Genomic DNA, 17,577 nt, shown 5'->3' on the forward strand with positions numbered 1-17,577 from the left:
AGAAACAACACCAATCCGTGATTTCCCCATTAACTGCTTTTTGAGATCTGTTAGCCAGTTCTTAATTCATTGACTGTGTTTTACTGATATTGTATAGCGCTAATTTGTGAATCAGAATGTTGTGTGATATTAAGTCAAGTGCGTTACGGAAGTCTTAATATAGTACACCTATACAGTTGCCTTTATCAGCCAAACTTGTAATGTCATCAAAGAATGTAATCAGGTTTGTTTGACAGGACCTATTTTCCATAAAACCATGTTGACTGGCATTCATTATATTCCTATCTTTTAATTCTTTATCAATTGATTTCCAAATCAGCTTTTCCATTATTTTGGCCCAGATTTATGTCAGGTTAATGGGCCTGTAGTTTCCCAAGTCATTCCGCTTTCCTTTTTGAATAATGGCACAACATTAGCACTCTTCTAGTCTACTGGAATTTTCATGATATTCTAAGCGTTATTCATAATTAACATCAGAGGGCCAGAGATCTCCTCAGACAACTCTTTTAGGATTCTTGAATGCAAATTATCCAGGTTTTCTGAGGCAGGATGACCTGACCACCACAAAACACAGGGCCAGATAACGCTCCTCACCTCCCCCCAGAAAAGAGCTAGAGATAATGCAGTGATAGACACAAAAGGGTGTTTAATTATCATCATCATCATTTGCACCCAAAATACTTCATTCCATTTCTCCACAGTTTTTTTACCTCCACAGTAAGTCCATCGTTTCCTGTGGAGGCAAGCCCCAGCCTCTGCCCAACTCTCCCCAAACCCAGTTTTTGCTCAGCGGGTGTTTGTTCAATCTCCTGCCCCTGATTCTTTTCCTTAGGCACGTCTAGATACAGCTCCAGTCTTCCAGAGCACTGCCTCATCCTTCTCTCTCCTCCTTGGATTGAGCTGGATCTAACTTATATAGGCCCATACCCCTTCCACTCCCAGCAGTCTTTGAGAGGACTACTAATTAGAGTCAGCTGCTTGGGTATTTTGTTTTTGGTTTTCTTCCTTCCTCCCACCCCCATGTGACAGTTCACTCTGTCGCACCCTATTAGACTGGGTAACTTCCTTTACTTCATCATCCCCATGTGATACAACCACACCGTCCTGTTTCTTTCCAATACAGACCAAAAATATTAATTGAACACTCTGCCTTTTCTTCATGATTAACATTTTACCATCTTTTTTGTTCCTAGTATACTTTTAAAAAACTTCTTGTCCTTAGCCCTGCTATCTATGGATTTTTTCCTGATGATGTTAGCTTTCCTTGTCAATTTTCTGAACATCATAACTTCTAATTTATATCAATTGTTATCTATTCCCCCTTTTTTCAATTTAGTATATATTGTTTTTTATTTATAATTTCTGTCTTCCCTCACCCCCAACCAGGATGGGCTTTTAGTTGAAGATTGTGGAATCATGGCTTTTTAGCCATCTAATAAACTCTGCTTAAAAAATCTCCCAATTTTCATTTACATTTTTTGTCTAAGCTTTTCCTCTCAATCAGTTTCACTCATAATTTTCTTGAGCTTTGGGGAATTACCCCTTTTGAAGTACCAAGTATGTATATTACTGGTTGGACCTGTCTTCTGTTTGCCCATATTGAATGTAATCAGTTCATAATCACTGGTCCCTAGGCAACCACCAACTTTTGGTCCAGTGATTAATTCATCTTTATCAATTATAATGATGTCCCTCCCTCATGCTGGTTGTAATATTTTTTGTGTTAGAAAATTATCTATAATTTTTAGAAACTCTACTGATCTTTTACTACTGGCTGCATGAGACCTCCAGCATGCATTTACCAAATTGAAGTGCCTTGTAACACCACAGTTTCCCCCCACACACGCTTTAAAGACGGGTGTTTATGGAGTAACTCATCTTGATCTCTAATTTGATTTGATGGTCTGCTGGTTAACACTTTGATCCATATGTATTAAAAATCCTGTGCTTCTGAGTTACCAATTACTTGTAATTGTGCCATTAGTGTAGAGTGTCACTTCTCCACCTGTGCTATCTTTCCTGAACAGGTTATAATCAATAATCAATGCTTTTGACATTCCAGTTAAAGCAGCTGGAATCAGTAAGGTCAAGTATGTAAAATTTCTTCTCTTCAGTATGAATTTTCAGTTCCTCCTGTTTTTTTCCAGTCTTCTACCATTGGTATAGAGACAATTTTGTGCAATTCTCTACTTATCAATAGTGTCGCTTTCTTCTGACATCTTAAAGAGTATATTGGGGAAGTGTGGAAGGCTTATCTCATGGTACTCTTCTTTGTTTTTAGAATCCACCCAGACAGTCCAGGCTTTACAGTATTCAACTGTGGATGGTCCAATAACAGCAAGCAAAGATCTAGAAATTAAAAGCTTAAAAGAGGAAATTGAAAAGTTAAGAAAACAGGTAACCGGTAAGTCCCAAGTATTTACATACAATCTTCCAGTGGAAAAGGTGCACTTACAAAGTTATCATGAACAAGGGAAAAAACGACTGTTATTGAGAAAAACACTCCTTTTCAAAGTAATGCTGATTTCATAAGATTGACAGCATCTACTTTTTGATGTCCCATCTTAAATTTACCATTCAGCAGTAACTACTGAGAAAAACATTTTCCTTCTCATTCTGTTACATGTATATGTCTGCCATTTTGTACACATTTATCACTGAGGACCTGATTCACCTTTACTTATTATGCCCACTGTAACTCCTTCGACGTAAATTGAGTTATTCCTAATTTACCTGATTATGAATCAGGCCCTAAAAGAGTAGCCGTGAAACCTCAACTCTAATTTGCATTGCTGTAATTTTTTCTAACAGTGTTCTCAAGAACAGATTAAGTCTTTCACTTGCCTTAATTGTTGTAAACGTACAGCAGGTTTTTTTTGCAAAGTCACAGGCATACATGTATGCACAATAGTACTTCTTACTGTCCCATCCCTTGCTGTATTATCGTATTTAAGCAATAAAGTGAAACTGGTGAACCCAAGAAGGGTGATTATATTGTGTCCTTCCAGCCTTAGCAAATTTTAAAAACTGGAAGGAAGCATTATTTATATCACTTCATCCTTCTCGCTGAGTAATCTGGTGCCATTGGAGCGTGCGGTAAATTCTTGAGTGAGTTAAATTTTGCACCTGATATTTCAAGCATAATGGGCTATGATCATAATTCTGATTATAATCATACTTGCTTTAAAATATGTTTAAAATCAACAGTGTGTCAGCCAGTATGCAGTCTCATAGTTTTCTTTACCATTTTAAAGTGCATCCAGCAGTTTGGCTGCAGTAGTGGAATGACATTAAAAGATAAGATTTTTGTTTTATCTGAAATATCCTAATGTGTAGTTACTTTTTTCTGAGAGTTTAACTCTGCAGAAAGGCTTTTTCTGGCCAAAACAAGTGGAGACAAATGAATCAAATAACTATGACAACTGAGCCTTGTTGTGGGGGGAAGGTTAAAATTTCATATTGTGTAAAACACATATCCAGGTTTTAGGGATTAAGCATAAATTTATTAATAGTGCTCTGTTGCATGGAAAACACCACTTGTTCCAAGAAATGCGCCTGAGCTGAACTCTAGAATTCAGATCCATCTGTAAATACAGGGTTTTGAGATTGAGACCATGTGTCTGAAAAATGGAATCGCTTACAATTGCACTTGGTGAGTCATCCGCAGTGGCAATGAGACATTCTAATGATCTGTCTGTGTCGAATTTGCACATGAAAGATGATTGCTTTGAAACAGACAATGGAGATCTAGACAACTTTATTCTTCATGACATGTCTCTGCATCCTCCTCTGTCTTGGTTGTAAGGAGGTGGCTGTGAATAAAGTTTCTACATCCTGAAGTTTCCTAGTTTGGGACATGATGTCAAGTTGTTTGGCCCACATTTTGTCTAATCTCTTAAATGGGATAGCATGTAGGGTTAACCACTGGATCTTAATTTTTCTATCACATCTGCAGCTCCATCAGAAAGTCACTAAACTTTTTCATCATCTAATTCTTTTTAGCTTCATGTGACTTTAAAAAAGTAAGTTAACAAACACAGAGTTCTGTGCATTGTTGCTGACACCTGTGAGGCTGGTGTGCAAAGAAAAAGGAACTATGTTGGCTTTGGCTTTATTAGAAATGCAGGTAAAAATAACTACTAACATGTACCATATGCACAAGGATTATGGGCCAAACAGCCACTTGTAAAACTAGCTCTTGAGAGGGTGGAATGAGCAGAAAATCTCTCAAATGTCCCAAAAGCTGCTAGATGGAGGAGGGCTGTGCCTATGAGTATGTCTAGACCTCAAGCTGGGGGTGTGATTCCCAGCTCAAGGAGACATACCCACACTAGCTCTCATCCAGCTGGTGCACTAAGAATAGAGTGTAGGTGTAGTAGCGCAAGTGGCAAAAGGGGCTGGCCTTCCCAAGTCAGAGAGGCTAGTCAGCTAGGCCCTCCTGCCACTTGTGCTATCGCGGCTATGCTCTGTTTTTAGCACAGCAGCTTGGCAGAGCTGGACATTGCATCCCTCAGCTCCTCAATGTCGTCATCTCCCTTTCCTCCACAGGTTTCAGAGTAGCAGCCGTGTTAGTCTGTATTCGCAAAAAGAAAAGGAGTACTTGTGGCACCTTAGAGAGACTAACCAATTTATTTGAGCATAAGCTTTTGTGAGCTACAGCTCACTTCATCGGATGCATTCAGTGGAAAATACAGTGGGGAGATTTATATACATAGAGAACATGATGGGTGTTAACCATAACAATGGGTGTTACCATACACACTGTAACCAGAGTGATCACTTAAGGTGAGCTGTTACCAGCAGGAGAGCAGGGGGGGAGGAACCTTTTTGTAGTGATAATCAAGGTGGGCCATTTCCAGCAGGTGACAAGAACGTCTGAGGAACGGTCGGGGGGGGGAGGGGGGAGGGGATAAACATGCGGAAATAGTTTTACTTTGTGTAATGACCCATCCTCTCCCAGTCTCTATTCAAGGCCCCCTCCACCCCACCCCCGTTCCTCAGACCACTAGGTTTTAGAGCCCAGCTCCAGCCTTTTTTAGCCCTGTATTATGAGCCTAAATTGGGTGACCCGAGCTCTGAGATTCTCTGCTGTGGGGATTTTTTGCAGTGTAGACATACCCTAAGGCACTCATGTGGAAGGCAGGAGAGGTGGCTGCCAGATTAAGAGGAGAGATTTGATTCCACATCTCCTACCTCCCAGATGAGTGTCTTAATCACCAAGCTATAGAATCATTCTTATTCTCTTGCCCATTGGCCCAGTGAATATTTATATAGTTATACAACGTAGAACAGCTTCAGCAGGAGAGATTGGGAGAGGCTATAGGCTATTCTGGGATTAACCTGGTTCTCAGGGCATTTACCTGGGAGAGGAGAGACCCTTCCTTGCTCCAGTGAATATTTATATAAAGGACAGGTGAGACTGAGAGCAGAACTAAGAGCTGTTGACTAGTCTGAGGTGGTCCACTGGCATTCGTTCTGTGCTCCCCTTACCATCACTCCCCTCCTCAGATGTAAGAGTTTTTAGGCCTCTGCAGGGTTCCTGACAGAACTCTGTGCTCCTTTAGTAGCCTGCAGAGGACAGCTCCTGGTTCTCTGTAACCCTTACATCTATGACACTAAACCCTCAAATTATTGCTGAATTTTCCAAGTAACTAGCTCATCTATGGGTTTTTCCACAAGAGGGAATGTTATGGCTCTAAATAAGTAGGGTAATATATTTCTTTGGCATGCTTCTTAGTCAGGGATATAAATAATTTACTGGCAACACAGTTAGTATAAATTTACAGATCTGTAGCATAAATTGCATAATTGATTTAATAGATTTAAATATGAAATCCACTCCTCTATTGGGCTGTGAAATTAAGTTACTTAGCTACCATCACCTCACAATACTTCCTGTCTAACAAAGCTAAAACCTATCCTAAAGATATACATGAAGTAGTGGGTGGCAAGGTGGGCAGATACGATCTTTTATTGTACCAACTTCTGTGGGTGAGAAAAATAAGCATTCAAGCTACACAGAGCTCCAGTAAAAGATACTATCTTACCCACCTTGTCTCTCTTAATATCCTGGGACTGACATGGCTACAACTACACTGCATACAAGTATTGGGTGGGTGCATTAGTTGTAGCTGCAGAGTGGTAGCAGCAAAGCAGCTGCTGGAATTTTAATATTGTCCGTTTTTTTGCTGCCTGGTAAACGGCAGAATTGCAACTAGAGCTGTCAATTAATTGTAGTTAACTCACGTAATTAACGCAGAAAAAATTAATTGCAAGTAAAAAAAATTAATCACAATTAATTGCAGCTTTAATCACACTATTAAACAATAGAATACCAATTGAAATGCATTAAATATTTTTGGATGTTTTTCTACATTTTCAAATATATTGTTTTCAATTACAGCACAATACAAAGTGTACACTGCTTACTTTATATTATTATTTATGAATACAAATATCTGCACTGTAAAAATGATAAACAAAAGAAATAGTATTTTTCAGTACACCTCATACAAGTACCCTAGTACAATTTCTTTATTGTGAAAATGCAACTTACAAATGTAGATTTTTATTGTTACATAACTGCACTCAAAAATAAAACAATGTAAAACTGAGGCGCTTACAAGTCCACTCAGTCCTTCTACTTGTTCAGCAAATCGCTCAGATAAACAAGTTATGGGAGATAATGCTGCATTCCAGAGGACATACTTCCATGCTGATGACGCTCGTTAAAAAGTAATGTGTTAATTAAATTTGTGACTGAACTCCTTGGGGAAAAATTGTACGTCTCCTGCTCTGTTTTACCTGCATTCTGCCATATATTTCATGTTATAGCGGTCTCAGATGATGACCCAGCACATGTTGTTCATTTTAAGAACACTTTCACTGCAGATTTGACAAAACACAAAGAAGGTACCAATGTGAGATTTCTAAAGATAGCTACAGCACTTGACCCAAGTTTTAAATATATGAAGTGCCTTCCAAAATCTGAAGGGACGAGTTGTGGAGCATGCTTTTAGAAGTCTTAAAAGAGCAACACTAATGCGGAAACTACAGAACCCAAACCACCAAAAAAGGAAATCAACCTTCTGCTGGTGGCATCTGACTCAGATGATGAAAATGAACATGTGTCAGTTTGCACTGCTTTAGATATCGAGCAGAATCTGTCATGAGCATGGAATGGTGGTTGAAGCATGAAGGGACATATGAATCTTTAGCGCATCTGGCATGTAAATATCTTGTTACGCCAGTTATAATAGTGCCATGGGAATGCCTGTTCTCACTTTCAGGTGACATTGTAAACAAGAAGGAGGCAGCATTATCTCCTGCAAGTGTAAACAAACTTGTTTGTCTGAGAGTTTGGCTGAACAAGAAGTAGGACGAAGTGGACTTTTAGGCTCTGAAGTTTTACATTGTTTCATTTTTGAATGCAGTTATTTTTTGTACATAATTTTACATTTGTAAGTTCAACTTTCATGATAAAGAAATTGCATTACAGTACTTTTATATAAGGTGAATTGAAAAATATTACTACTTTTTTATAGTGCAAATATCGGTAATAACAATAAATATAAAGTGAGCAGTATACACTTTGTGTTCTGTATTGTAATTGAAATCAATATCCATTAATAGTTTTCAGTTTCATTATGCACATCACTTAAGTAACCATGGTGTGTATTTACTTGTACATACATTATGTGCTCCTCTCTCTGGTTGAAACTAATCATTTTTAAAGTGCTCAGGCAAAAACTTAAAGGTATTAACAAAAGGAGAGGCAAACCAGCTGTCTAACTTAGGGGGTTCTCAATCTTTTTCTTTCTGAGCCTCCCCCACCCCACACACCATGCTATAAAAATTCCATGACCCACCTGTGCCACAAACAACTGTTTTTCTGCATATCCAGTGGATTAAAAAACAGGGTCGGCGTTAGGGGGTAGCAAGCAGGGCAATTGCAAATCTAAGTTGTTTGGGTTTCAGCTTCAGCACTTGGCGGCGGGGCTTGGGCTTCAGCTTTCTGCCCTCGGCCCCAGCGAGTCTAGCACCGGCCCTGCTCTCTGGTTTATTTTGGCGGACCCCTGAAACCTGTTTGAGGCCCCTCAGGGTGCCCCAGTCCCCGGTTAAGAACTGCTGGTCTAACTTATTATGAGCAGAGTATGATTACAGAAATAAGAGACAAAAAAGAGCTGTACGGTTACCTAATCTGTTCCCTGCCAAGGCATGGTTTTTCCCCACAATGTATACTTGAATGCTTTGTCTGGTCCAACTGTTGAATTATAGAACATTCTGGGCTGCTTCTTATGTTCTGACTAATCTGATCCCATCCAATAAAAGTTTGTGATGGAACAGGAATGTTGCAGTGTAGGTGTTTTCATATGCTTTTTACAACATATATTATAAAACTTGGCTATTGAGAAGAGATGGGCCCAAACCAAATACTCATATCTGAACGCTTCCAAACTTTGGGGGAGTTCAGACCAGAAGCTTGAGCCAACATTCTGGTTGGCCCTTATCTCTGAACACAAACCCTAGGCCCTCTGAATTTTAAGAAAGTTCAGATTCACGTTTTGCAGTTTGGGCCCATCCCTATGACTAATGAATTAAGCCTATAATTAGAGCCCTGCATATCTACGGATATTTGCTTTATATCCATAGATATCTGCATCTGGATGAAGACTTATTGTTTGTCATTAAAATGTAGCTACCAGTTTTTGGTTCAAGTCTTTTACCTGCTTTCTTGACTAGTCTAATAATGAGCACCTGTTGAAGATAGTGAAAATGAATTTAGAAATGTGTCAGATTCAGGGCTCTCCCCAATGAGACCTTCGTAAATCATGACATTTTTGTCTATCCAGTCTTCCAGGAAATGACAACCAAACATATGCTTTCAATTTTTGAGGTTAAAGTTATTTATATATATATATATATATATATATATATATATATATATATATATATATAGTTCTCTAAGTCCCATAGAAGAAAACTTTGAGGAATCCTTCATATTGCCAAATATATAAAGGATAGCAATAGAAGAAAGAAAATAAAGCTATGGAAGAAAGTAGTTCACGCATAGAAGAGAGATTTATCTTGGCTCAGTATAACTACATATAAACTTTCTTCTGCTGGTGACTTCAGAGCAGAAAGATGAGACAGGCAGTTAATAATTTCTGGCATTGAGCTCTATCTGTAGTTTAAGCACATTCTTTTAAGGTTTTAAAATAAGAGTCAACAAATTAAAACAGTAGAGAGTGTTTATAGGGATAAAAGTTAATAGTTATTCATCTGCCTATAAAATCCTTGTGTTCCAAAACTTGCAGCTCTTAAAAATTGTGTGTACGTATGTGTATTTGTATTCATATGGTATTTGTATTTGATTGCTTTAAGAGCCAGGCTGTTAAGGTTGCACTTCTGAAAATGTAGTAAAAGTAAGGTCTTCAGATTTTTATTAAAAGTGTGTATGTTTTTCTGTTTGTACTATGTAGATACACACCTATGGGGTGATATCCTGGCCCCACTGATGTTAAGGCAAAACTCACATTGATTTCATAGGGACAGGATTTAACCCACAGTTGTGTATATATCCAAATACACACTTTTAAGAAAAGAGGTAGCAAAGAACAGGAATTAACTTATGATGCATTTTCCTTTCCCTCACAAACTTCTCAGTGGTCTACTATACTTTCTGCAATTCTGCTTTTGAAGTTGTATCTTTTGGGTATACTTATATTTGACATAATTTGGATATGCTTTGAAAATTACTTTTGTTTTCTAAGTGAGTAACAGTTTATAATAAACCATTTTCAGAAATATGTGCCTTCCTGTAGTTACAATAATAATAAACAAAGCAGGTCACATAAACACAAATGGTGTCAACTCTAGAAATAAAACCATCTGAAAATAATTTGGATATCAATAACAGAAGACGACTTGTTAGCTCTTGAGTAACCCAGCACTTTTTTGCTGCTGCTTTTTGCTTGAAGGGGGAAGAAAAAACATTTTAGAATACAGTGTCATTTGAAATGTGTCAGGTAATGTGCTGCATCCTAGTGTACAATAGCTAAACTCACATGTCATGCTGTATTAAATTATGAAATGAGGTGGTATTTGCCATATTATATCACATAATAAAATGACAATGTATGTCATTTGGCATGTCACACTATAACATGTTGTAACTGTGTCTGTTCCATCACATTAAAAACAAACATGGTAATCAAAACCATAGATTTTAAAGAGACCCCGAAACACCAACCCTAGTCTGAGATTATATTTGTCATACTACCTGCATAAGGGAATGCAAATGAAAACAGTTTAGGCCATCCAAACTCTATGCTAATGGATAGTAAGTATGATTTCCTCTTAACATATTTAGCATTACCTTTTCTTTTTAGATTCCGGTCAGCTGGAACAGCAACTGGAGGAGGCCAGTTCTGCCCGACGAGAATTAGATGATGCTTCTAGACAAATCAAGGCTTTTGAGAAACAAATTAGAGCACTGAAGCAAGATAGAGAGGATCTTAATAAGGTACAAAGTGCTTTGTTAGATATCTTTCTAGACAATAAAACCAGTTTTACTTTTATTATATTTCTCTTAAAATGAGAGTTGTCTTAACATCTCATTTGCAGAGTAAAATTAATTAGAAGGTGATACAAATGTATCACTCATCTTCTGCATTCTGACTTCCTTTTTTGACACAAAGAGATTACTTAAAGCATTATGTATACTGTCATATGGGTGTTCCTAGCAAATTGATTCCAGACCTTAAACAGATCCATGAAGTGATTTCTGTGTTGGGTGCACAGAAAGCCTTTCTTGACCTCAGATTAAGGTGATAATTATAAAGGCTAGCAGGCAAAGCATAGATGAACAAGTAAAGAGTAATGATTTAATCTGAAGTCTGGTAAGCATAGTGGGAAATGTTGCTCCAGCTATTCAAGAAACATTGACTTTGTGGTTATGGACACTTCCAGGGGAGGGAGAAGGAAGATCTGCACATCTGAGGATTAAAGAAATAATTTGGGAGGAAAAAAATCAATATTTTTCACCATTGCCATTTCTTCTCCTCGTCCCCTTATTTTTCTATATCTGCTCGGGCGCTTGCAATCCTCCCTCTTGTATGCAGATCTTGCTACCATAAATACATGCTTTCACAATGACCTCTACATGGGGCTATGCCATAAAATCAACTTGGAAACAGGATGTCGTGCAGAATATGAAAACATGCTCGTTAAACAGGGTCTCTCACCATGAAAACATTAAATTAGTGCCCTGATTCTGCTTTGGGTGCTAATTTACTAAGTGAAGTTAAAGATGTTGGTTTTGACCTACAAAGCCTTTAGTGTGTCTTCATATCTGCCAGAGAGACCATCTCTCTCCTCATGACAATACTGGGCATTAAGGTTCCTTTGACATGCTAGAAAATTTGGAAAATGCTCTTGACTTTGTGTAGCCAGCAAAGTTGCAAATTATTTTTTCCTCTACTCCCTGTTGCATGCATACGCAGGCTCTCTTTTCCTCACTCCTTCTTCTGCACTGGTCTACTTTGATTGTTTCATGACATCTAGCCAAACTGTTGTGGAGACTCAGTCTTACCCCAGTAGCTGAGGTATATTATCCTTAGTGTTTATTCTAAACTCTGTCAAGCTGAGTTGTTATCCTGGAGAGTTATCCACAGAATTTAGATAGACTTCCCTATATTCCCGTATTCCTTTAAAGGGATAATTCACTTGTGTTGGTGCTACTTGCTGCAACATTCGATACTATGGTGTAGTATATGTAGGCTTAGTAGCATTTGATTTTTATTATTTTAGAATTTCAACCAATAATATCAGTGTTTATTTTAAGCAGATTTTTTTATTGTTATAGATTTACATTTTCACATACATGCGAGGAAGGCAGTCACACAATAATTATTTAACAACAGTAGATGGTGAGATTCAAAAAGTTAAAGCTTTGTAACCATTAAAACACAAGTTGCAACATCACATGTCAAACTATGCAAAGTAAATATCCCTAAATTAAACTCTAATAAATTCTCAAGCAGCATTTTTGTTACTTGGCCTATCTGTAAATTTCGATCATTATAAATGGAAATATTTTTGTAGGTTTGTGAGTGTACAGTGAAATCATCGTTTATTGATGTGTAGTGATGATAATTGAATCCTGCCAAGTCTAAGTTTATGGGAGTTATAATGGCTGTGTGGAGGAGGTTGACTTCCAAAGGGTTTGTTTTTATTCACTTAACACTGCATTTTTTATTTGACAGCTAAAATAAATTAATGATGCAATTATTTTTTTTTTTTACTTCGGTTAAGTGGTACTGGAAACCTAAGGCAAAGATCATGTATTTGATTAGATCTTAAAAGTATTGAAAGCCTTTGCTTTAGATCTACATAATGGCCAAATTTAGAGTTGGTATAGTTGAAGCAATTCCACCTACTTCAACTGATCATAATCTGGCCCACTACCTTTACAAAGAACTATCACTGCAAGCTCCTGGTCTGTGTCATATATTGTTACCAGTTTTCTATCTTCGGATGCATATATGTGACTCCCATTCACTTCTTCAGTGAAACCCTCATGCACACATCCAAAGGAAGAATTTGGCCCTAATACTTTATAGGTTTATAACTTTTTTTTTAAACTGTAGGAACTAATGGAGTCTAGTGAGAGATTAAAATCCCAAACCAAAGAGCTAAAAGATGCACACAGCCAGCGGAAACTGGCCATGCAGGAGTTCTCAGAGATGAATGAGCGGCTGACAGACTTGCACTCTCAAAAACAGAAACTTACCCGCCAGGTCCGAGATAAAGAGGAAGAGATGGACGTGGTGGTGCAAAAGGTGGAAATCTTAAGGCAAGAGTTACGGAGAACAGAAAGACTCAAAAAAGAAGTAAGTAGTGAAAAGGAGTTTGTAGACTCCCTTAAGGTAATTATATGTGGAGGATTTACATACAAATAATTCATGCTTACTTCACTGCCTTTTAAAAAAATATTCAAGCCGTAGTCTGTACATTTTTAACTCTTTATTCATTTGATTGTTACTTCCTATATAAAATCTAATTTCTCTTTAGGGCTTTGAATTTTTCACTCTAGTATTGAAAATTCAACTCTTACACCAAAAAATATAACTTTGTTTTGAAAAAAAAGAGTTTGTTACCCTTTTTTTTAGCTGGAAGTCCATGCTGAAGCTGCAGCTGCTGAGGCATCCAAGGACAGGAAATTGCGTGAGCGAAGTGAGCAGTACTCTAAACAGCTGGAGAGTGAATTGGAAGGACTAAAGGTTAGTCTTTTTTGGTTCAATGCCTTTAAAGTTAATAGCCAGCTTGGATTTGAGCTATAAAATTGCTTTCAGTACCAAGAGGGTATTGTGAATTTTTGACCTCACTCTGTATTGAACTTAAAGGCAAATTTGTATCAAATTGTCTCTACGAAAGGCTATGTGAAAACCGAAAACTTCCCACAATCGCAAACTATTAACCAGTACATTCTTTTCATGCTAAACGTTAGCTATGTGTAGAGGAGCATCTCTATCATAGTGACACCTGGGTTTTCTGTATTTATTCCTGATCAATGACTTTCATAACTATTTGCTCACTTTACAAGTCAAAGAAGTGTTTTGTAATGTTTGATTTTTCAGCATGAGTGAGTAGTTGCATATAAACTTAATCAGTACATTCAGAGCTCTATGGAGATGTTTTAAACATTACTTTATGATTGCATATTTTAATTATATTTGAGTCTAAATAGAACCAAATGTCTAATAACTGATGTCCCTATAAAGGAAAATTTTTGAATGTATCATTACATAGCTCAGCCAAGCATGGGGGTGTAGGTCCCAATTCTGCAAATACTTAAGTGAGAGAGTAACTTTATGCGTTTAAATAGTCCCACTGATTTCAATGGGATTACTCACATGTGTTAGTATTTCCAGGATCAGGGACTTTATTCAAAGCGCAAATGTTCTCTTGTGGTAGCATGCTCTGTAGATGTTCCACTGTCTGAAGATATATGCCTCAGAGTTGATGATTAGAAATAAATTGGTTTTCTGGTTTCCATGTGAAGGTGACTGTGCATTTAGGGAAAAACCATGTTCCTATCTAAGTCAGTAAGGTAATTAACCACTGGAACATTTTATCAAGGATGTGGTGGAGTCTTCATCACTTTAACTCTTCAAATCAAGATAGCACATCTTCCCAAAACATATGCAGTAGTTCCCTGTGAAGTTATGGGCTTGATACAGGAATTGCTGCATGAAATTCTATGGCCTGTGTTAGGCAGATCAGACTAGATGATCATAAAGGTCCTTTTTGGTTTAAAATCTATGAATAATAGTTTTGCCTTTGATCTCTGTGGGACCCTTAGCATCCACAAGACTGTTCACAAACTGTTTTGCGCATATTTACAGTAGAACCTCAGAGTTATGAACTGACCAGTCAACCACACACCTCATTTGGAACCGGAAGTATGCAATCAAGCAGCAGCAGAGACCCAAAATAAAAAAAAAGCAAATACAGTACAGTATTGTGTCAAATGTAAACTACTAAAAAAATAAAGGAAAAGCAGCATTTTTCTTCTTCATAGTAAAGTTTCAAAGCTGTATCAAGTCAATGTTCAGTTGTAAACTTTTGAAAGAACAACCATGATGTTTTGTTCAGAATTACAGACGTTTCAGAGTTACGAACAACCTCCGTTCCTGAGGTGTTTGTAACTCTGAGGTTCTATTGGATTAATTTTGCCTTCCTTCCCTAAGTAGAATACAGAACTTAGGCCTTAAAAGAATCAGTTTGTCCCAAACACAGGATTCATAAAGCTGCTAGTGCTCCAAATCCAGCCTACCAGCTGGAAATGAAGCTGTGTTCCTTCTGCTTCATATATCTTCATCAGCAATAAAGAGTCTGGCATCAGAATTTAGATGGCAGTTGTGGATGAGGCATGAGGCTGTATAAGACATAGTTTACTCTTTAACACCTCTATGGGTTCTGTAGTGCTGACAGTAATGAAAACTCGTTTGTGTTAGTAAACTGAGCAGATAATGACGTTGCTGACATGTAGAGAGAAGATACATGCAGAAATAGGTTACCATTTTTATTTGTTTTTGTAATCATAACAAAAATTTATTGTTGAAAATAGTAGCAATATAAGTAACATAGTAAGACAAGGACTGTATTCCCATCAAAGGGCAAATGTAACTTTCTTTAAATAGTATTCAAGAAGCATTTCTTGATTTCCAAATTATTTAATTGTATTGCCACTATTATTATCAGTGTGTTTCTATATACATGTTATAGGGTCTTCCACTTCCTGTTTATTGCACTAGACTTAAATGCAAATATCTAGTGCTGTTTCTTCCAACAAAAATTAAAAACCACATTTATTATATTGCTGAATAATTTTTGTGGATTTTGTATGTTAAAGGAAGCTCAACAGAATTTCAAACTATCTCTATTATCCCAAATTATTTTTCTGGGATGGGGAGGGGAAGGGAAGGGTTAAGTGAAGAGAAGGATGTGGTGTGAGAGTCTGAGTTGGGAGACTGACGTTTTTGGACATCAGTCCCATTTGCGCGTTGCATGAATTTTTTATTAATATGTTTGTGCATATTCCCAGACCTTTTGGATGGAAACATTGTAAACAAATTTAAAATAAATAAACTAGGCATGTTAAATATTTAGACTGTATTTATACTGAAATTCCCAGCCCCATGCCCCTTTTGTTGCCTACCTGAGCAACAACAGATTATTAAATTAAGCAAAATAATAATATAAACAAAAATTGTATGTATACCTATTCAACTTAAATGCATTTATTTCATCTTCCCTATCAAGTTGTATCAGCCAGCCTTTTATAACCGTAAAACCTTTAAATCGCTTGTTTAAAACACTTTGTATCACAAGTTTGGATTCTTGACATAACTAAGTCTGATAAGATCCTTGATTTTTTTTTTCTCACCACAGATGATGGTGATGATTCATCTACAAAGGGATATACATGCCCTGAAACAAACCAAGCAAACTATAGCAGTGTCACTAACGGCTAATCTCTCTGAAGCCAAGCAGAAAATCTGAGATTATCTGAACTGAACACAGTGTTTAAAAATAAAGGAAAGGGACCCTGACATTAAGTGATCATCTTTAAATCTTTACAGTTTTGCCACTGTTCCTACTTAACAATACTGCAGTTTTTGTGACATTCCCTATGCTTAAGTACAAGACTCAATGCATTCTTAATTATCGAGTTGCAATCAGAGACACCATAGTATCCTTATACTTGAATACATTTTGTAACATTGCTAATAATATTGATAACATTTTGAATCTGTTGGCTTCACAACATCTTGATGGAATAAGGAAGTATTATTTGCCTTAGTTGAGAGATGGAAACTGTTTCAGATTCTCAAACATGGCCTCTAAACATCTATGTGCAAATACAGTAGATTTATTGCTCAAATGGATACATCACAGTTACATCATTTGTGCAGTCAAACAAATGTATATAAAAATAGTTACACATACATAGCTAGAGCTCAAGCTCAGGCCAGCCCAAAATTTATTTTCTATTTACTTATTTCACTGATGAGCTGTAGTTTAATTTTAAGCTGTTGAAAAATACATGTAACCCTTCTGCTAGTCAGAATTGGCAGCAACAAGGGCCGGGTTCAGTTTCTAGGGGTTCCTTTTCAACAATACAACACAAATCCGGCTCAAGCCTCACCCAGTGACAATTACACACGACCCCTTGGGCACCTCTAAGAGGCAATACTTCCCCTCTCGCAAACAGAGTCTGAGTGTCGCAAAAAAAAAGCATTTAATAAAAGGAGGGAAATACTGCGGCATTATTTTGGGGAAACACCGCAAGCAGGGTTTATAAACATAAACCATGAGCAAAAAAAATCCACCACCAAGTAAGTTGGGCAGTATCCATTTCCCCTCAGTTTTTTAAGTCCAGCAACCCAAAGGTCCCTTTAATGTGCCCGTCCCTTCTCTGCACCACACTCACCACCTTGGACAGTGCAGACCCGGAGTTCGCTTCCTACCTTGGGTGGAGGGGGGGGAGTGTAAGGAGGCACCTCATGCACTCTGCTGCTCAGACACTCACTTGTCGCCGCTCTCTGCGGGACTTTGCTCTGGCATTCTCCACCAGCTGCCCTGCTGGCCCCTTGCCACGCCTCTCCGCCATCCACCCTGCTGGCCACGCTTAGATGTCTTCAGGGCCCCCCACTTAACACAGTGCTCAGTGATTTCAGCTGTTAGTGGGAGAGCCTCACTGCTGGTGCACACTGAGTAGTCTCTTGCATCAGAGACACTGTCCCAGAGCAGGTCTAATACCGGGCAAAAATCACACTGGGGAAGAAAGCTACTAGAGCCTCCCCTGGGATAGTGTTTAGGGTGTGCTATCGACCTCTGCGATCTAATTTGGATATGGATAGAGACCTCTTTAATGTTTTTAATGAAGTAAATACTAATGGGATCTGCGTGATCATGTGAGACTTTAACTTCCCAGATATAGACTGGAGGACAAGTGCTAGTAGTAATAATAGGGCTCAGATTTTCCTGGATGCGATAGCTGTTGGATTC

The 17,577-nt window shown here is 37.8% G+C and overlaps 1 protein-coding gene across 5 annotated transcripts in view; it reads left to right on the plus strand.

The window, feature by feature from the left end:
- Nucleotides 1-17,577, plus strand: part of CDC42BPA (CDC42 binding protein kinase alpha) — a 336,523-nt gene that overhangs the window by 208,537 nt on the left and 110,409 nt on the right. For all 5 annotated transcript variants that reach the window (XM_074949164.1, XM_074949160.1, XM_074949163.1 and 2 more), the window contains exons 11-14: nt 2,282-2,404; nt 10,392-10,525; nt 12,651-12,893; nt 13,173-13,283. In XM_074949164.1, the coding sequence (XP_074805265.1) occupies nt 2,282-2,404; nt 10,392-10,525; nt 12,651-12,893; nt 13,173-13,283 (611 nt within the window). The remainder of the gene's footprint in view (nt 1-2,281; nt 2,405-10,391; nt 10,526-12,650; nt 12,894-13,172; nt 13,284-17,577) is intronic.

The sequence above is a fragment of the Natator depressus genome, chromosome 3, assembly GCF_965152275.1.
Source record: "Natator depressus isolate rNatDep1 chromosome 3, rNatDep2.hap1, whole genome shotgun sequence".
Lineage (NCBI taxonomy): Eukaryota > Metazoa > Chordata > Testudines > Cheloniidae > Natator > Natator depressus.